The sequence below is a fragment of the Echiichthys vipera genome (assembly GCF_963691815.1).
Source record: "Echiichthys vipera genome assembly, chromosome: 10".
NCBI lineage: Eukaryota > Metazoa > Chordata > Actinopteri > Perciformes > Trachinidae > Echiichthys > Echiichthys vipera.
The window spans coordinates 22,672,107-22,693,754 of record NC_139835.1 but is presented as its reverse complement, the minus strand read 5'-3'; the positions used below and the strand labels follow the sequence as shown (position 1 = coordinate 22,693,754).

Sequence of the window (21,648 nt, the reverse complement as noted above, 5' to 3'; positions counted from 1 at the left end):
ATGATGGCAGTTAATATACTAGTATGATATGAATAGTAGCAATAATGGGAGTTCAAATATATTTTAATTTAATTTTCTTTTAATGTTAATCATATTTGAAAATAAAAGATTGAAGATGTGCCATGTCCTTTACATGGGACATCTTTAATCTTTTGTTTTCCATTTCTTTTGCACCATTTAGTTTTTTATGATCACTATTTCAAATGTATTAATTGTATATATTTTGTACTTATTGCACCGTGGGTAGAAGATAACCATATTTTGATTCCTCTGTATGTCTGGCACATATTTCAGAAATAGACATTAGAGCTGACTTTGACTCAAATGTGCACCTTCAAATAAAAGAACATCTATACACAATATTAATATATACATATATATATATATATATAACATCATAGTGATGAACGCTGGTTCGAGGGGCCGCCTGTGAATTCCTGCCTAGGGCCCCGACAGACTCTCGTATCACCTCTGCCAATGCAGGAGGTATGTGCATTAACTCCTCCCCTCACTCTGCGATCTGTTACGTCCTCCTCCTCCTCCTCCCCCGGAGTCAGCAGCAGCAGCAACAGCAGCACAGGAGCTGCCGTGCCTCGTCTTTTCACGGAGGAGATCCCGTAAGCTCGGAGTAACAGCAAAACACCCCATACAGCCATGGCAGAAAACGCCGGCTTGGAAAACCACCGCATCAAGAGCTTTAAAAATAAAGGACGAGATGTCGAGGTGAGCTGAACCATAAATGCGAGTGTACGTAACATGATTCGAGTTAGTTTTAGCGTAGAAAACGATAGTCTTTTGGGCCTCGTTGGGGGAGAGCCTGGCCCGGCTGCAGCTGCCAGCTAAAGTAGCTAATGTGAGCTAACGTGAAGAGTTCGCCATCAAAGTGCTTGTTGGCCTGTCTTGTTAACGGTCACTGCTCTCCGTCCTGAGCTAATGGTTCCATTCCAACGGTCCTGGAATCCTCCCTATTCAAACTAGACCGTAGAATTCTCAAAATCGCGAAGACCGTTGCTACGCGATGTAGCTGTCAACTGCCGGCTAACGTCAACTAGCTAACGGTTAGTTTGGATGAACGCCGGTCGCCAGCGAGGCCGGGCCTTGGTTACCATAATCTTTGACAGTTGCCATGTTTTTACAGCCGGTTGACCTCAAGGTAACACCGATGCTTACATACAAAACGTCACATACATGTGTCATTATTAGCTAAAACGTCGGTTTAGGTTGAATTACATGGCCCACCCTAACCAAACATTGCCCCTCCTTGTTAGCATAGTTAGCATGTAAAGCCAGGTGAGCCAGCTAAACTCACTAAGCCACTAAAACAGTTAGCGTAGCTCAACGGTATCGTAATGACGCGACGACCTTACTATTAAGGTCTAGTTTGATGTAGTAAAAACGTCACTAAAACAATTTAAGGTCATTGATTGTTGGAGTAGAATTCATAGTTCAGTTCATAGGGGGGACTGTGCTGGGGACCGTAGGGTCGCCGGTTCAAGTCCCTGTATGGACCAAGTATGGAGTGTGTGAGTGTGGTGGCTGGAGAGGTGCTAGTTCGTCTTCTGGGTACTGCCGAGGTGCCCTTGAGCAAGGCACCGAACCCCCAAACTGCTCGGGTATGCCTGTCCATGGGCAGCTCCCTCGCTCTGACATCTCTCCATGTATATGCTGTAGGTCCTGGTTCTGCATGTGTGTGTAATATGGATAACAGTGCGAAACAATTGACTTTAGTAAAGTTATTATTATTATTATAATATCATGTGAGCCTTGGATAACATTGAGACAGCAGTAACTCCACTGTGTCAATTAAAGGTTTGTCTAACATATTTGTTATCCAACACATTCTTAATGGTTATAGTTTAAGTTGCTTTATCATCATAAAGGTGAAGGACCACTGTGGTTTCTTCACTGTTATGTCCCATTCTAGAAAACACCACCAGTATACTATGTAACGTTAACTGACACGCTGGATATTGCAGCATCATTCAACTAACAAGTCTAATTATAAATCTGTGACAGCATTTGTCTGTAAGGCGCATTGACATGATGATCAAACCATTCAAGCAAAGATAAGGGGAGCTAAAAGTGTTGAAACAAAATAACTCGTCAATATCTAGACATAGTAAGATTATATACATTATACCTATGGCATTTTTAAAAATGCAACAGTTTCAGCCTGAATGCCTTACCATTAAAGACACAAACAAACAGAAAATGGCCCTGACAGGGTGCTGTTTCACCAACAAATGACTAAAAGCACAGATTGGTGCCCCATAGGTGGTTGTTTTGAAACTTGGAGTCAATGTGACAAGCACATGGCTACTCTGACCAACAAGCTTGGCCAAGTACATTCCTGATGCTATTTCAGGCATCTTGGATGTCTGACCTGGGTCCCCTTAAGAGCCTCTTCATGAATTTGAGTTTTCCTAAATGGATGACTCAGACTACAGGAGGGCAGTTTGGGTTTTATTTATTTAGGTCAGACATAACAGATTGCTCTTCATTTCTGGGATCATTAGGGACAGCTTTAAAATGCAAATCACTGGTAAAGTCCCTCACGCTGCAGGCCATAAGCTCATTTGTTTTACATGATGTATAGAATGTGTTTATGGCTTAGGCTGGTCCAGCACTTTACACCCTGAAATATATCTCTCCTGCTGGTTTCATTTACTGTTTTTTTTTTTTTTTTTTAGTGTTAACTGTGGTGCCTCTTCGGCAATTTAGTCTTTGTATCGTCAGCATGTCTTTGTTTTAGGAACAGTTCATTTTCAGGCTTGAGTGCTGGAAATCCATGAAAACAATTCAATTTAAAGGTGGTGTTTTCAGGGTTTGAAAAGTGGAATTTGAGTAAAGTGCTTGAACTGTAGGTTATATATGATGCCAAGTCTACTTAAAAACAACTTGTTTTTACCTTTAATTTGTAATATATACATAATTGTGGTTGTTTATAGCACAGCAACATCTAATTTAATGGGTTGAAGGTGTGCTTTAATCAGTTTACTGTACTGTATATTGCTGTAGAATTCACTCTGGCTGTAAGGTGCTGTAAAAGCTTGAAAATTGCTTTAAAAATGGTGAAGGAACTCAGCATATTTTGGATACAACAACCAACATACCTAGGATAATTGAGCCAATTTAAAGTGTGTACTGCATTCATTTGTCTCGCCATCCAGACTGGACTTTTCTATTGTGATGTTCATCCGCCTGTAAAGAGACATCTTTGTTTGGGTCAATGTAATGGCATTCTTGTTGCAGTGGATGGGAGACACCTCTCCGCTCCAAAGCCTCCTGAGTTATGACTGTCCCAGATTACGTAAGGGGCTATTTAGGAAGGAAACATGAACCTCTTCTCACAGTCACAAGATCTTGGACCATCTTAAACTGTTCAGGATGAACTGCAAACCCCAATGACAGTCTCTCCTCACTTGTGCTGTTTTTAGTTATAGTCTAAATCAGTTCCCTTCAAATGTGTTGGTGATGGTTTCTTAATTAATCTCAGATTTACTGTACGTCTAAAAGTTGAAAAAAGTAATCCACTTGCCCCATGTTGTTAAAGGTTTTGTCATTGTAAATGGATCCTAAAATGAAATCTCTTTTTTATTGATGAGGTATGTAATCTAATGAAAATTGGAAAACATCGAAGTTGATACATTTTGCACATGATATTTGTAATTTATAAACTCATTTTGTTTAGTTTTTGTTTTGTTTTATGTAAAGACCAACAGTAAATGGTTGAAATTCTCAAAAATGTCCAAAAATAATTTGCTTTGTTTCTTTTTCTTTTTTTGTTACAGACTATGAGAAGACATCGAAATGAGGTGACGGTTGAGTTGAGAAAGGTGAGAAAAGATGCACCATACATCTGCACGCACGCATACAATGACGTTGCTCAAACAAAGCCTTTTTTTTTACCACCCACTATTACACTGTCCAGAATTGCCTTCGGTCATTAGACAACTCAGGTGGACTTTCTTTCTTTTCTTTTTTACACATATTACAGCCTTCTTCTGAACATTTCATTCTCATGGCAATCTTTGCCTTTTTAAAATAATATTCTGTAAATCAATAGAGAAGATCCAGAAATCCTAAATAAGGATCCATTCATTATACTTACAATAGCCTATAGCAGTGGTCTCCAACCCTGCGGGAGAGCTACTGCCCTGCATGTTTTAGGTTTCCCTCTACTCTAACACACCTGATTATATTGATCTGATCATTATCAAGCAGCTGAAGCTTGTCATGGGGTGGAAAATAGTTAATTTAAGGTGTTAGTGTAGGGAGAAACCTAAAACATGCTCTCCCGGAGCAGGGCTGGACACCCCTGGCCCATGTGTAAAAGTAATTCCTGGCCATAGTGGCGGATGTTGACTGCTGTGCTCTCGCATCCCAGCACAACAGTCTCAGCTCGTCAAATACCCGTCACGCTGGGAGACTTGCTCCACCTGCTTCCTGCTACGTTCTTGCACGCTTCTTCATTACTCCTCTCCGCACCTGTTGTTGTTCTTGCAATCGCTTCAGTCTGGTTAAATCCATGGCTAAATCACAACCACAAGAAAAGAAAGGTACACTATGAAACCTGTGTGCTACTAGTAACTTAAGTTATCAGATAATTGTACAGGTAAGCAACAGAATTGGTACAAGCAGAGTGCAAGTTATTCTGCTTGGCATAGATTCTATTTGGCCAGCATATAGCATGATGCCACATGATGTTGCACTGCAACAAAAACTGGGCTGGGATTAGTTTTCGTTACCAGGCTACTGTGTTTGTTGTTGATTTGCTGCACTCCCACTGTTCCACCATGGCTATGGAATTGAAAGGAAAGAGAAGCTTTCTCTGTTTGATGTAGTGCTATTGTCTATTGATTGTTGGCAGTTTGTACATGTGAAATATTTGTTTTAGTCCCTTACTCTGCACCACAGGCTTAAAAATTAAACAAGGACTATAAGATTAAAATGCCTACTTTCAGCTTGAATTTGATGGTGTTAACATGTAAAACAGCTGAACAGTTTGTCACATAGTTTGAGTGCTTATTCTTGGCAGTCGCTTATTGCCCAAGTCTATGACCTGTTGACATCACAAAATGCAGAAACAAGTCTCCAGAGTGAGAAAGAGTTGAGCCTCGACTTCAGCCTGTGATTTGACACTTCAGAGCTGCTTCATTGACAGTCACTTGGAGACAGTTCTTGTGGTAGCTGCTACAGTGCCTGCTGAGATAGTTCTTGCTGATCTGAACACTTTTATTTTCTAGTTAGAGCTGTGAACAAAACCTCATTTGGACACAGAAGCTTAAACATATTCAGTGGTCAAATTGTCGGAGCCTCAGGGCGCACTCATACTGTCGTTCTGTACCGGGCGAAAACCGGGTTTTCAGCTAAAGCCTAGTACCTTTAAGCAGTGTGAGTGCACCCGTTCCGCGCATAACAGCCGACAGCGGGCCGCCCACGGCCCACGTGTACGAGCACGAGCACGAGCCCTACGGCGGTAGCAGTATGTGCGCCTGTTCGGACGTAGTAAATAAGCCGGACCATGCACGGACATTTAACAACAACAACAATGGCGGTGAAAGGTTCACGTTGGTGTGATGCGGAGGTGGAGTGTTTACTGCAGATTTGGTCGGATGAAAATATTCAAAAACAGTCGACAAGACTCCGACGTCTGTGGAAAGATTTGTAAACAAAGCCACACACGTGTTACGGCGTGATGTCGTATGGACAGCAAGAAGCATTGGCCGAGGCCCAGGCAGTGTGAGTACAAACGGGGCTGGGGTGCGGGGGGAGAGGGAGGGGGGGCAAGTACCCTAAAGCCCGGGTCCCGGTGCGGAAGGACAGTGTGAGTGCGCCCTCAAGATGCTGCTTGCTAAGATTCGACCTGGCACCTGGGCTCTAGTTTTAGGTTGCAGCGTTGTCAATCATGTATTAAGATTATTAGAACAAGTCACCCTGTCTTCGGCCTAATTGAAACTATGAGTCTTAATGGTTTAAATACAGTTGACATTTTTTTAATAGCATTTAAGTGTTTTGTTGTTTCATTTGAGTGCTATTTTTTGTACCGCAAAATCAGTCCTGTCATGCACCTTTGTACCTTGTTGATTGGTCTGTGCTTGTTTTTGTTTTCACACAGTTGTAGGCTGGTGTGTGTTTGTTACGGCCTGATGGATTAGTCACATCTTAGCTTGGTTAAGAGTTCTTTGTTTGTGGTTGACTGTGAAAATCTGACAACAGGAAAATCAATCACAACCATCACTTTTTTCTTAGTGAAGAACTTTCTTTGCAGAGTGTACCTGATGATTACATTACAAACACGTTAGTATGGTTCATCCATCAGGGTTATATGTCCCCTACAAAGTACAAACTCTAAGTGTTATGATCCACAGCACATTTAATGATCATTTAAGTAGGGTTCATCTGTTGCCTTACTTAGAAATGTTGCCCACAAATTCAATCGTATCTGCCTTAATGTAGTTATATGATAATTCAGAGTTGTTCCTTGTTCCTGTAAACACCGGGGGCATTTTTTTTTCCTAAGCGATTAATTCCCACGTCACTATATTATCAAACTGTTTTCCTTGTGTGAACTTTCACACCGAACACAAATATTACGCCAGATTTTTCTGAGCTTTCGCACCACGAATAAGGGCATCAACCACGTGTTTTTTTTACTCATGAGAATAAGAAAACAACACAAAGGCTCCATAGTCCGCTACCAGATGTCTTTATACAATCATGTGTCAGACGGCAAACTTTATTACTTGACAAAGAGGTAACTCAAATTCAGAGCATTCTGCCAAAAGTAAATTCAGTAAAATAGCTTACAGTAGGTCAGTGTTAGCCTTTCCTGCTTCAACATCTCGCCTGTGGTTGAAAAGCACAGGGGAAGACACTTTTCTTACCTGGTCGGAGCTGATACTCGCTCCAGAGCTAATCCCGTCACTCGATGAGCTGGTGCGATTATTCAAATCTTTTATTGAACAACTGTTGCAAATTTGTGTTGCTGCAGGTCTGAATAGTTTTCATGCAAGATATTCACATGCATTCAGATTTTTGTGTTGTTTTATCGCCACACCCCCGGTGCGAAAGGGCCTTTACTCTCCTGGCTGCAATAAGAAAGGCATATGTAGGCTGTGGAAAAGGAAGGTGCCCTCTTGTTCTAGGAACTGAGTGGCACACAAAATGATAGAAATTAAAATGAACCTTTTTTCTCTGTAAAAATGTATTTGACAGCCCAGCATGGCACAAAAGTGACAGGGTCAAGAAAATGAGGGCATATTAACGTCATATTGATGGTGGAAAGATTGACATGCAAAGGCATGTCTTGGCCAGGACCGTCTTAAGTTGTATCTCATAAACAAAACTCATAGGACTCATTTTGTGTCTGGAGAAAGTCTGAGAATACTGGCAAACAGACATCTAGAGCAGCAGACATCAGCAGGGGTATTAAACAGAATGTCATTGCTATGAAATCCTGATGTGGTCTCAGGTCTTGCAAAATTCCATTTAGCTGGATCCGAGCAGCAAGAAGCACTGCACTAGCTGATTAGTCATCAGTGACGCACGTCAGCATGATGCACAAGAATGTAGGGCAAGGGAATCTCCTCCTACCGCTGACTCACATGCCCTGTGAATTGATGGGATGTGTGGGTCTTTCTTCCTGTCTGTATGTACATGTGTCTTTGTATTTCCACGCTGCATGAATGAATGAATAAATGTGTGCTTTCCAGGGGGGTTGCAGAGTGCATTGATGGGGTCAAGAGTCAGTGTCCTTCAAAGCTCCTTGTGTTCCTTCTTTGTGGATTAGCTGGCAGGCAGATTGCGCTGTCTTACACACTTAGGGTGGGATTTCTAACATGTAGACTACACTCCAGAAAGTAAACGTTTGGGAAAGAGGAGTTGTGTTTGAGCTAGGCCTAGATTCACTGTCACTTAAAGAATTCATGAATGCTTTAATGAACACTTTCATCTCCTCCCCTCATTGCTTTTCTGTCTTTTTTTTTTTTTTAATCTCGTCAGAACAAACGAGATGAACATCTACTGAAGAAGAGAAACGTCCCGCAGGAGGAGAGTCTGGAGGACTCTGATGTCGACTCAGACTTCAAAGGAGTAAGTGTGGGTGTGTGCATATCTGCTTGAGCGAGAGGGATGTAGTGAGACTGGACTGTCGGGGTAACCGGTCAAGGTTACAATCTAGTGGGTAGAGTATCTAATTAAAATTTTTCCACTTAGAGTGAAATATCTCCGGGCAAAGTTCTGTTTTTACTGGGATTTCCTCCCAAATAAAAACATTTATAGCAAATAAAAGATCCGTGTGTTTTCATTAATGTTGTCTGAAGTTTGGAATGATAAATATTACTACAAATGGTCAAGTCACGCACATTACAAAAACATTTTCTCCGAAGGTGATACTGAAAGTTCATTCTTGATGTTACCCCACATTCTTCACGCAGACAGAGAGATCTCGTAGTTGTCATGGAATTGTAGATGTTCAAATTTCATAGATCCATGTACTAGCAGATCTGCAATTCCATGACAACTGGGTAAACACCATCTGTTGAGCGAAAGATGTTTGTAGGCCCCAACACAAGTAGCACAACAGCTACTTAATGGCCTGTTTGGTGAGTTTATTTTTGTATTTTTCTTTAACCGACTTCTGTCTGTCCTTACATATTTCCGTTCTGTAATACCTGCTGCCACCGCCGCAGTAATATAAAGGTGAACGGAATCGTGTTTGTGCTCCTCACAACAATAAGAAATTCTTTTAAAAGTCGATGCCTCTTTTCTTGAAGTGATGTTCAAATTTCTCAGGATAATCCACAGAACTGTTTTTCTACTGAAAATTAATTAAACCTTTCAGTAGGATGTTTAGTTTGGATTATTCTTAGACACAAAGACAGTATTTCTAGAAACTCAATCTGCTTTTTTTGTCATTTGTGTGAATTGACCCTTTCATTCTAACTCACCAATGGAAGGATTTTAGGACTGTTTACTTTACTGTTTACTGTGTAGTGTGTACAAACACACTGGTTAATAAAGTCTGGTTTGTGGTAGAGATGCACCGATACAGTTTTTTTCCGATCCAATCCGATACCGATACCTGGGCTGAGCATGTCGAGCGATACCCGATACCGATACGGTATTAATGTTGAATGAATGAACCATTTACCTTGCCATTTGAGTGAAGGCATCAGGCTTGACAAACATTTTGCCTTTGTTAAAAAGGGTAACAAATTGATATAAATGTACTTAATATTATATATTAATAAATAACAAAGTGTACATTAACTAAGATATATAAATAACACTTCCATGTAAAATGCACTGCAAACAGATATTTTACAATGTAATATAAAACCCCAACCGGTGTTGCACTAGATTTCTAACTGTATTGTTGATATTTATAAAAAAGAAATGACTTGATCGGCCTCATTCATCCGTTATTCGATTGAGCTAATTAATCAGTATTGGAGCCGATATCCCATCCAGGTATCGGATCGGCGCATCTCTAGTTTGTAGGGAACCTTGAATGTTGCACTCTTGCTGCTATAATGTAATCTCAGTGTATTTAATTTCAAGGTTCCACCACATCATTTATTATACTGCATATGGGCAGAGTGGAGCAAAATATGCTGCCCAAGATGTACATATCTCCAAAGCTGTTGACTTCTGATGATAGTCATTTAGTAGATTAATGCAATGATGAGGAATGGCCTGCAGAGTGAGCCAATCTGTGCATAGTAATCACAAATTGAAATTGCATTTGTGGCCTGCAGCAGCGAGAAAGGAAATGTGTACTGATTGAAAACTGGATTACTATGTGCCACCACAAGCCCAAGCCGTTTCATCCAGCATTATTTTTACAACTTTATGTTAGTCCTGTGTGACTCTGAAACGCTGTTATAGTTTCATTGGAGCTGTAATTGAAAGCTAATGTTATCATTGTTAAACTGATAGCCTGTACAGTAGTCAAGAGATGTATCTTAATTAAAAAAAAAAAAAACAGTGGACACTGAAACAAGCTAGCATGGAAATGGGGTGGGACTTCCACAATTTATACTTTCAGCCCTGTTGGATATTCAGAGTCCCAACCAAAGAGAAAAGAGAGTGCAGCTTATTGTAATTTCCTTCAGCCGTTTCATTTGAAAGCCACCAAGCTTTTTGCATATCCTCTCTGCATCACTAATTTTCATGTTGTACAAGGTGCAGCAGGGCAAGCTGCTAAAGTCTCAATATAGACTTCACAAACAAGCAGCACATTTACATAATTTAAACACTTATAAAGTGGTTTTAATCAAGGGTCACCTAAAGGTCCCATATTATAAAAAGTGAGATTTCCATGTTGTTGTTTTTTAAATCATTATTGAACAGATAAAGAGGACCTGGAAACCTGGAAACAGACTGGGCTTTTTTGGGAGGTGGGGCTTAAAGAGACAGGAGCTAAAACACAGGTTGAACACAGGTATATTCAGACAGATATTCAAACCCCAAATACAACTATGAACCTGAAATTAAGCATAATATGCCTCTTTAAGTTTCTTTTTTACTTTATGCTGCAAAGGATTAGAACATCTGCTTATGTTTTTCCATCATTTGAATCCATACCACACCCTACATATTATGAAAATGAGCAGCATGGGAACGCTAATTTGAACCACTGTTGCAGCCTAATGACAAGTGGAAAGTGTGCTGCAGTCAGCTGTCTACAATTGATGATAGAATATGCTTGGCAAAGGATATGACTGTGCTAATATTCTTCAACATTTTTCTTTGTCCAGCAAAATGTGACGCTCGATGCCATCTTACAGGTAAGAGTTCACAACAGTCTAGTCTTCCATTATACATTTGCCTTACCAGCAATAGCTCCTAAAGGTTTTAGATATGCTGTGCTAACATTTATTACGCCCTTCACTCCTTGTCACTACAGAACGCTGTCAGTAATAATGCAGTTGTCCAGCTCAGTGCTGTACAGGCAGCCAGGTGAGAGACTGACAGAACACACACATGCAGATTTGCTGTTTTTTGTACATGAAGGTCTTGAGTAATTTTTTTTTTTTTTGCCCTTTGTCAGAAAATTGCTCTCAAGTGACAGAAACCCTCCCATCGACGACTTGATAAAGTCTGGGATCCTGCCCATTTTAGTGAAATGCTTGGAAAGGGACGACAAGTAAGTCTGCTCCCAAAACAGTTTGTTTTTGCCTTCAGTGTTATTTCTCTGTGACGCGATGAACGGAGTGTTCTAGGTGTTAAGACTGCAGACTGCTGTGATGGATTACTGACTCTGCTACATCAAGTCTCTACTGCAACAGAAGCTTTGTGTGCATGAGTGTGTGCGTATCCCACTGTGTCCACACGTGAGAGTGTGTGGAGGCATGCAGGGGCAGTGGGCTGGTCCTCTCAGTCCAGGCCAAGCCAAATATAATGGCATTCCCGTCTCTTGGAGTTCCCCAATTCCCAGGACCTTGGGTTACTGAGGAGGGCGGAAATGAATAGTTTGGGTGGATGAACTTGTAAGGAAGAAGTTATAAGGATTCTACCATGGCAACCGACAACAGATAGCATCACAGTTACATGGAGCACCATCTTACATTAGACATTTCTGTTGTGTTCGAGTTGCAAATGCAGCAATGCAGTATAAACCATGTGCCGCCATCAAGAGAAAGTAATTTTCTACTATGTTGCCATAGCATTATGGCAGAAAGCCAAGCCAGCTCAGCCTAATGACGCAATAAGGTACAGAACCACAATGCAATGCACAGCATGAAGAGCACCATTTAACATGAACAAGATCAGACAGAAGTATTTTCTGATCTCTTCAAATTAAAGCCGTGAAGGCCGGTGACCACAGTGGCTGGTTACGTCACAAAGGGCACCACACCCTGTCTAGTGTTTTACATCCCAGCTAAAGCTCAAGAAATGAGATGGAGATCTGATGAAATATTCAGTGGAGTTGACAGACTTGACGCCCTCTGCCACGATTTACTAGCATTTGGCTGGTGGGTGGTGTGAGGATCACTTGCAACTGTGATTTCTAATATTTTGTGCAATCCCTTCACGATAATTTCCCCTTTTAAGCACAGCACCTGTTTAGCAAACAGCATGATATCTAGAGCACTATCCATTGTGGGGTGTTTTATACACCACACAGACAACTCACCAGGAGTTGTAATGTTTTTTCTTTAAGAAACTAATTGTGGTAATTGTGTCACTTTTCCCTGAAAAGCAACAAACTTTTCATTAAAATAGGTTTGAGACACATTGCTCTTTTAGTACTGGAAGGCCAAAACAATCTATCATTATTATATGATACAATTACATTAGTTTTTCTTAAAGTCTTAAACTTGCTTTATTTCCTAACTGGTTTTGTTTTGTTTGCCGCACAGCCCCTCTCTTCAGTTTGAGGCAGCTTGGGCTCTGACCAACATTGCCTCTGGGACGTCAGCACAGACTCAGGCTGTGGTTAAATCCAGTAAGTTGACCCCACATTCTGGCTCTCTGCAGTCTGTGTTTGTATACTGTCTACGGTCTGCTGTGCTCGCTTGTTTATTTGTTTTTCACTCAGTTGAGGCAGTCGGTCATTTTTTTGAATGGTGTTTTTATTAGATAACAGTGTACTGTTATTTTGAAACAACGCCAGCTTGACTGCCTCTGTGACAGCCCACCAATCACATAAATGCCACAAATGGTTTCTGCTCTCAAGTCAGTTTAGAAGTGAGGAATGTCACTTATCTAAAACACACCATACACTTAACACTACAGAATGAAAAATCACTTTAAAATTAAAAGGTGGCATTTGCTTAAATTGAATGAAATTGCTAATTAAAGTATTTGTAATGTACTTTTATATAAAACATATTATATATTTTAGCAGCTAAATGACAAATCTCCCTCAAACCTTTCAGAATGATATTTGCAATCTCACCTTCAGATTGGTCTAACTTCCAGCTTTTATCCAAGTGCAGCTTAATTTGAACTGGGTGTATCTACAATCACCGGCCACTGTATTGGTTGCACCTGGTGCTTAATAAAGTGTCAGTGTGGTCTTCTGCTGCTGTTCCCTATCTGCTAGAAAGTAGGTCGTATTGTGCGTTCAGATATGCTCTCCAGCATTCCTCTGTTGTAACCAGTGGATATTTGAGTCACTGTTGCCTTTCTATCAGCTCGAACCAGTCTGGCCGTTCTCCTCTAACCTCTGGCATCAACAAGGCATTAGCGCCCACAGAACTGCCGCTTTTTCTGACCTTTCTCTGTAAACCCTAGAGATGGTTGTGCATGAAAATCCCAGTAGATCAGCAATTCCTGAAATACTCTGGCACCAACAACCATTCCACGTTCAAAGTCACTTAAATCACCTTTTTTACCCATTCTGATGCTCGCTTTGAACTGCAGGAGATCATTTTGACCATGTTTTCATGCCTAAATGCATTGAGTTGCTGCCATGTGATTGGCTGATTAGAAATTTGCGTTAACGAGCAGTTGGACAGGTGCACCTAATAAAGTGGCTGGTGAGTGTATCTAATCTATTGGAAAGGATTTACATCTAAAATTAGTTCAGAGATGAGAATGTTCAGGGGCAAATATCAGCAATATATGTCAACAATATATGTCACGTCTAAGGGGTGTACATCATCTGAAAGATGAACCTGAAGATTCATTTAAGATGCAGCTCAGCCCTCTGTGCCAAGTTCTTCTCGTCATACATAAGAAATAAAAAAGCATTAATTAATTAAAATAAATTGTGCAAATGTAAAAGGTCATAGTGCATTATAGTATAAGTTTATGATGGCCATTATCATGCTTACTTATGCCTCAAAAGTTGTTTCAGCAATCTGTGGGTTGGTACACAGATTTTGTGTAAATTGAACCATTTTTACCACTCAAGTAATAATATTATAAATAGTAAATAATAAAAATGGTCAAACATCTCTCCAAAATACCAAATTAAGATACCAATACCTTTAGGAATACTGTAGACCAATCCATGCTGTGATTTAGTATCAAAATATTTTGACTTTTCCACTAGAATTGCATTTTTTTCAGTGATTGGACGGTAAGCACTTCAGTTCTGGGAACTCCTCATAAACCATATTCTTGTCAAAATAAGTAGGGGGGCCAGCCATCCTCTGAACCGCCCAGTTGTCTAGTTTGTGGTTGTACAGTTTCGTGAGGCTGTGATTATCCTAGAGGTCACAGAAGCTCATTTTATACAGAAATAAAAATGCTCTCAATTGATGAAATGGTTACTATGGGAACTAATATAATCACAGATGAATACAATCTGGCTCATTGAATCCAAACAGTTTTTTCCCTAAAACTGTCTGTGATTATCATACAGTGGGCTTGTCTTTAAAAGAGACACTTGTGGGTACCCATAGATCCCACTTTCATTCAGATATCTCGAGGTCAGAGGCCAAGGGACCCCTTCTGTTACCAAAATTTAGCCTGACTTCAGAGCTTTATTAAGCTCCCTTCCCAACAAACTAGCATTGCATCTTCACTCTAAAACTGATCCTGGTACAGCTTCTGAAAGACAGTATATCAGCCCGGCCGAAGGATTGTTAAATTAATAACTAAGTGAATTGGTGGTAGAAATTTTTCCCTCTGCAGTTTTGTTGGAGCAGATGTGACACGGTCACGGGTTTGTGTTTTTTTCAATTTGATTTCTCTGTGATGTATTACTGGAAATTCATAATCTGTGACCTTGGGCAAGTTCTTTATCATATGTTGATGTTTGTGTGTACGTTGATCCAGATGCAGTGCCCTTGTTCCTGCGATTGCTACAATCTCCCCACCAGAATGTATGTGAACAGGCGGTATGGGCTTTAGGAAACATTATAGGTAAGTAGAGTCTTCTAATTGTATTGTGTGTGTGTATATATGTGTGTGTGTATACTGCTTGGAAGAAACTGTTCAGAGTTATGTTGACCTCTGCCCCTTGCCTGTCCAGGTGATGGTCCACAGTGCAGGGATTATGTCATCTCCCTGGGCGTGGTCAAGCCCCTGCTTTCTTTCATCAACCCGTCAATCCCCATCACCTTCCTCCGCAACGTCACCTGGGTCATTGTTAACCTCTGCCGCAACAAGGATCCACCACCACCTATGGAAACTGTGCAAGAGGTGTGTGTGTGTGTGTGTGTGTGTGTTTGCATGCGTGTGTGTGTGTGTGTGTGTGTGTGTGTGTGTGCAGGCTTTCATGTGCCAGACAGATGGATGTGATGCTTTGCAGTTGACTGTCACCACAAGCTGAGTCACAGAGAGTTTCTGCTGTGCCTTTTCAGTAGCCAAATCACCCAGGGAAATTTCCAACTATAAAGCTCTTTATGCAGCATTTGAAGTCTGAGTTTGACAGCAATTTGTCTTTTTTTTTTGTCTTTTCACTCTGCCCTGTTTTTGCCTTCATCTAATCCATCTTCCATCCCTCTGCCTACATCCAACCCACTCACAACCTACTTTTCTTTCCCCGCAGATTTTGCCTGCCCTCTGTGTGCTAATATATCACACAGATATAAACGTAAGTATCAGAGCGAAGGGGGATTTTAGGATTTTGTTTTTACTGACTTTTCTAGATTTAACTGCTTTGTGCTGTCGTATGAGTTTCATTTGTCTGTGTGTTTTAGATCCTAGTAGACACAGTGTGGGCTCTGTCCTATCTGACGGACGGGGGCAACGAGCAGATCCAAATGGTCATTGATTCTGGAGTCGTTCCATTTCTTGTGCCTCTCCTCAGCCATCAGGAGGTCAAAGTTCAGGTGAGACTTTGTGTTGTTGCTTGCATTCATCATTAGTCTTTGTCTTTTGTCTACAGTAAGATGACAGGTTCAACCTCAAATGAATTAAGGCAAAGTCATTTCAAGTAGTTTTTTTAATTGCCATCCTTTGTCTTCACACTGCAGACGGCAGCTCTGAGGGCAGTGGGTAACATTGTGACAGGGACAGACGAGCAGACGCAGGTTGTGCTCAACTGTGACGTCCTCTCACACTTCCCCAACCTGCTCACACACCCTAAAGAAAAGATCAACAAGGTACCTCAGCCTCAACCTTTATGGTGTTGTTTGTTTTTTTTTTATTTGCATGCCTGCCAGTTTCTTATGGCCTAGTATGGAAATGGGAGTAAGGTGTCTGCAGCCAGCAAACTGTGGTGAAGTTCATGACATTTATGAGAGCTATCTGTTTCACTGTCAGGAAGTCTAGTATATCTGGAGCGGATCTGTTATTGTGTGTATTCTTTTACTCATTCACTTGGGCCTACGGTTACGTTTGTAGGTTTTATTTGTTCATCTCTCAATGAAATGGGGCACATGCATTTAATTGTGAAGACTAAGAGTTAAAAATATGGACAAGCATCGGTTGTATTACCCTGTGTTTGTGGAAGATATAGAGCAGGTTTTGAGCATTTGCGATTGGTCTGTTTGCAGGAAGCAGTCTGGTTTCTGTCCAACATTACAGCTGGAAACCAGCAGCAGGTCCAAACTGTGATCGATGCTGGACTGATTCCTATGATCATTCACCAACTGGCTAAGGTTTGTGCATGTTGGATAACAGGAAATAAATTCCTTTATCTTAATATTCTCTGTTCTTTATATAACAGATGGTGTAACACTCTGAATTTGAAAAAGCATAATGTTGGCGATCGTATGTATTCGGTTGCAGCAACACATTCTATATTTTGTTGCCAGAGAAGCGTAACAACTTTGGATCAAAATAGTTTGAACACTGAATGCAAACGTGGCCTAGATTCTCTGTGTGCACGGTGTTGTAGAAAAGACCTGCTATGTGCACATCTTAGTGACAGCCTGTCGCTCTACAGGGGGACTTTGGGACACAGAAGGAGGCAGCGTGGGCCATCAGCAACCTCACCATCAGTGGAAGGAAAGACCAGGTGAGCTGAGCTTTGCGACCAATGATGTAGAAATCTGGAGCATGTTTGAATTTACTGCTATCAGTGATGTATTTTATTATTCAACATACTTAAGTGTTTTTTATTTGAACTGCAGAAACCCTACCTAGCATGTGAGTCTGTCATATATATTCCATAGTTTTTCAAGAGGCAGAACTGTTACTGAAGGAGGAAGAGTCTAGGCTATGTTGACTTGAGTGAAATAACAATGACATGATCCACACTTGTAACCATGTACCTATGTTGTAATCAAGTATGGATGTGGTGCGTATGTGCGGGTTTCTGTAGGTGGAGTTCCTGGTGGAGCAGAATGTCATCCCTCCGTTCTGTAACCTGCTGTCGGTGAAGGACTCCCAGGTGGTGCAGGTCGTCCTGGACGGCCTGAAGAATATCCTCATCATGGCAGGGGAAGAAGCCAGCACTATTGCTGAAATCATAGAGGAGTGTGGAGGTCTGTATCTGGAGCGAATTGCAATTTACTGCCGTAGTCAGTTTCCAGTGTTAATTGTAATAGTGTTTTATCTAGGGATGTGATTAATTGACTCTTTAACTGTTAATTATCATTAAAAAAAAAAAATAAAAGTAGTCAATAAAAAGTTTGTTGTAGGAAAAACAGGCAATACAATCTTTTTCTTAAATAGCGGGTCCTTACGGTCGACCAAGTGTTGGGCTTGTTCAGATAAGCTTAGGCCACTAGAGAATATCACAGGTTTGGGTGGACGGATCAAAAAGCAGCAAAACAGCGTTCCCAGTAAGTTATTAATAACTTTCGGATTACAGAAACATACAAACAGTCCACATCAAGCCATCCCTGTCATGCTTTTTCTCTTAATATAAGCCTCGAAGAGCACTGCGGTGTTGCATAAAGTTGGCATTTGTTAGGGTGGTTGATTGACATGTATTTTTGCAGGTTGGGTGGTGCGGATTTGCTCTCATAATGTTTCGGATAGGTGCAGGTATTAAAACAAGAAAAAGAAAATGAAGCTTACTTGGTTGAGCAAACGCCCCATATACAGAGGTAATGTATATCAGTTGGGTGGGAGTCAGCTTGACTCCCACCCAAGGCTCTTTGCTGCATAAGAGCCCCCCCCCCCCCTATTATTTTACTGTCAACTTTCAGCTGTTATTAAAAATAAGGGCATAAAAAGACAAAAAAAAAGTATTTTAAAAAAAGAACTTGGACCCACGCATGTTTTGCCGGGCCTGAGCAAAAAGAAACGGGGGAAAAATAAGTCCTGTGTGGGACTTTGGCTCTATCCAACGAGTGATGGATAGAACTGATAATGGAGAGTTAGGTGACAATTGCGCTACGTGTCACTATATGGAAGAGGACTAGGTTAAATTGGCCGTGTTGGTTAATGATTAGTTAACAAGGTTGGGCTTGGACAAAAAAAATTCTACTGTTAATTCTGTTTGTCACTGTTAATTTTTCAGGTTTGGAGAAGATAGAAAATCTGCAGCAGCATGAGAATGAGGACATCTACAAACTAGCCTTTGAGATCATTGATCAGTACTTTTCAGGAGATGATGTGAGTTCACCACCAGTCATTTGTTTTTTTTTCTGCTCAGTTGCCAACTTCCTTCTGCTGCGATCTCACAATATCTTTCATTTTCAGATTGATGAAGATCCCAGCTTGCTGCCCGACACCACTCAAGGAGGGACCTTCAACTTTGATCCAGCTTCCAACATGCAAACGAAGGAGTTTAATTTCTAAAGGCCAGGATGTTTGGTTCAACCAGCTGCACGGGTACTCTGTAATCACCCCAGACATTCATCCATCTCTCCTCCACCTGGCAACCTGGTACCGAAGGATTTAATTAGCATCACTTCAACATGGAAACTCACCACTGAAGGATTTACCCACCCCACCTCTGCACTGTGGGGTGTTTTTTTTGTTAATTGTCATCCTTCACTGAACACGGCAACCATACTTAGGAGTCCTGGTCATTCAAAAAGGCAACACCATCACCATCTGGCAACCTGCATCAGGAGGATTGTCGGTAATCTCTGCCAGTGCTTCTAAATATCACAAAAATAAAACCAGAAGGGAGAAAAAGCCTTCGTTCGTGGCAAGATTTAATTGCCAAATGTCAAGTCTTCACAAAGACAAAAACACAAGCACATTTTCAGACACGAACACACTCATACACACACTTTTCAACACTTAAAATTTGTGTGCATACTTCTGTTAGAAGCCATCATATCACTAATGGGAAGAAATACTGCTGTTTGTTTGTGGTTTATTTTGTGCTTTCCCTCCCCTGGATTGTCCTCTGGTGTAACTCCACCTACGTGCACGCACACTGACATACAAGTACACACATCGACACAGTAGGTCACAAAGATTCCTGATGGCTGGGCACCCCAATAACCCTCTCTCACCCAGTTTAAAGAGTTAATCCCAGAGCTAAGCCATGATTAACCACAGACCCCCACTGCTCTCCCAGGAGAGTCCTGGGGGCAGGTGGAGAGGCGAAAGGGCTCCAAGGCAAAAAAGATGACTCTGTGGCAAACTGACCGACGGGACTTCTGACTCAATGACGTCACTTTTTTTTTTTAATGTGACCACTGTTGAATTATCAACGTTTGTTCAAAAAAAAAAAAAATCATCAAAAATGTGAAGAAAATGCCATAATTCCTTTCTTTTTTTTTCATTTAAATACTTACAACTATAAAAACCTGCTAACTGCCTGCTTCTGATGAACACCCGTTTTTTTTTTGTTTTGTTTTTTTACGGATGTGAAAACCTGTCACAGGAGGAAGCAACTTTAGGTGAAGGCGCAGAGACTTAAGAGAAGAGGAACATGTCAGCTGTAGCGTTTATCCCCCTACAGGACATCCACTTGTGCAGCATGAGCTCGGTCACGTCCTGTGATCCAGTGAAGTGTTTGCTCAGTCAGGACTCCCCTGTAATGTGAAACTTGGAAAAGGGGGCGGGTTAAAACACACACACACACACACACACACACACACACACTCAAACCGTTGAGCTAAAATCGACCCTGAATTGCTTATCTGATCTTTTAAGGTTATTTTAATTCTTTTAAATCCTCTCTTCAAACAAATACTTTAAGTTCATGTCTCAGCTTCTTCTGGTTGAGTCGGTGGAGTTTCCATATGTCTGTTTCCTTTTCTTCAGTCTTATGCACACGTCTGAGAAGGCAAATTGATGTCTGCCTGCAGAAAGGGGCCTATACTCATTGAAGACTAGACTTGTGTAACGAGTACAGGTCCCGATTACAGTACTTAACTACTTTTCAATGAAGAGGTCACATGTCATCACTCAATTTGAATAATTGTACAAAAAAAAACATGTGATGTGTATCTCTCCTTGCCGTCTAATGAATATATGAATATATTTACATAAAGCCTGTACAAAGCTGCTGCAGCTGACAGTCATTGGATGGACGATAACCTTACTGTCAAAGATGGCTGGGGAGGGTTTTTTTTGGTTGAAGCAATATTTCTTTGTTTCAATGTTTTTATTTTTGACTTGCATATGTATTGTGATGACATGCTGATAAATTGGAACAGGCTGTTTTCCCCCCCTTTTTTTTCTCTCCCTCTCCCTCTCTCTCTCTTCGTAGTGGTGACGGGCTGTTTAAAATGTGCCGTCCCATGTCCCAGTTGGTGTGTGGGTGCGGGTTCCTAGGTGTCAAACCTTGAACCCGACCCTAGCCCTGGTCTCGAAGACTTTATGATCCTCTGGTCGGCTGCTAACTACTGAGAGGGGGTCCGAACAGGTGGGGAGAGAGGGAGGGAGGGGAGGTGAGGTGGTGTCACACTGGGGTTTTAAATATTGGGTGGGGTTGTTATGAGCAGCCCAAGCTTGTTTTTGGGACTAGCTGTTTATTACTGAACAAAAACTATAGAGAGGGTGTACAGTCATGAACTAGCAGACTAGACCGAGCCACTTTAAAGATTTACAATTTCGTTGCCTTGTATCTGAATTGGATACAAGCTTATGTTTGTTGCAAGATTTTTACTTGCTAATGAAAAGTTGTTTTAAATAAAAAAAAATAATAGGAGAAAAGCAACAGACAGCGTTTTGGCCTCTGATTGTTTATATCTTTTTATAAATTTTAGATTGAATTCCTCTCTTTAAGGTGGCTCATTGATGCTTTCAACTCTTGTGCATATTAAAGACAAGAATGAGTTGAAAATCATTGTGCCTTTTGTTTTTCATTTCAACTAAAACTAGGTTTTATTGAATAGAAACGGTTCTTTGTGCAACGGGAGAATTTTGAGATGGGAGATGCAGTAATATGTGGTCTCCCTGTTGTTGGAGTTTGCCATGGGAATGGTCGATGCTGCTCTCTGCTGTTGAGAGTAACTGCTCCCCTCTAATCTCATTCACTGAACATTGTAACACACCATTTATCCTATTCATTTACCCCCCCGAACACCACAAACCATCACTGCCATATTTCAGTCAGGGGATTTTGATCTCATCTCCTCATCTCACCCTCAGGACATGATCTGTGTTTCTGATCCTAACCAAAATAAACTTGCTGTTTAGCCGTTGGATCCTAAGTGCTTCCAAGTGTTGTGATTCACACATACGATAGCTGTTGGTCATATTTAAGTTGTACAAGTGTGAATGTGAAATGAGCTTTAAACTATGATGGGATTCGAGTGTTTGTGTGAGCGAGAGAATGGACATTTTCCCCCTTGAGCTCATGATTTATTTGTGCTCCTAAATCTCCCACTTCCTTTCCATGGGGTTTGAGCCAAGCTGACGATCACATCTGGTTTAAAATACATT

The 21,648-nt window shown here is 41.1% G+C and overlaps 1 protein-coding gene across 1 annotated transcript; it reads left to right on the top strand.

The window, feature by feature from the left end:
• Positions 1-596: 596 nt before the first annotated feature.
• kpna3 (karyopherin alpha 3 (importin alpha 4)) lies at positions 597-21,416 on the top strand. The gene is made up of 17 exons (XM_083922067.1): positions 597-723; positions 3,792-3,836; positions 8,005-8,094; positions 10,764-10,793; positions 10,913-10,965; positions 11,057-11,152; positions 12,369-12,454; positions 14,737-14,823; positions 14,933-15,102; positions 15,452-15,496; positions 15,603-15,734; positions 15,879-16,007; positions 16,401-16,505; positions 16,793-16,864; positions 17,171-17,333; positions 18,317-18,411; positions 18,499-21,416. Exons 1-17 carry the CDS (start codon positions 655-657, stop codon positions 18,595-18,597), a joined length of 1,566 nt encoding a protein of 521 aa, XP_083778193.1. The 5' UTR covers positions 597-654; the 3' UTR covers positions 18,598-21,416.
• Positions 21,417-21,648: the final 232 nt, after the last annotated feature.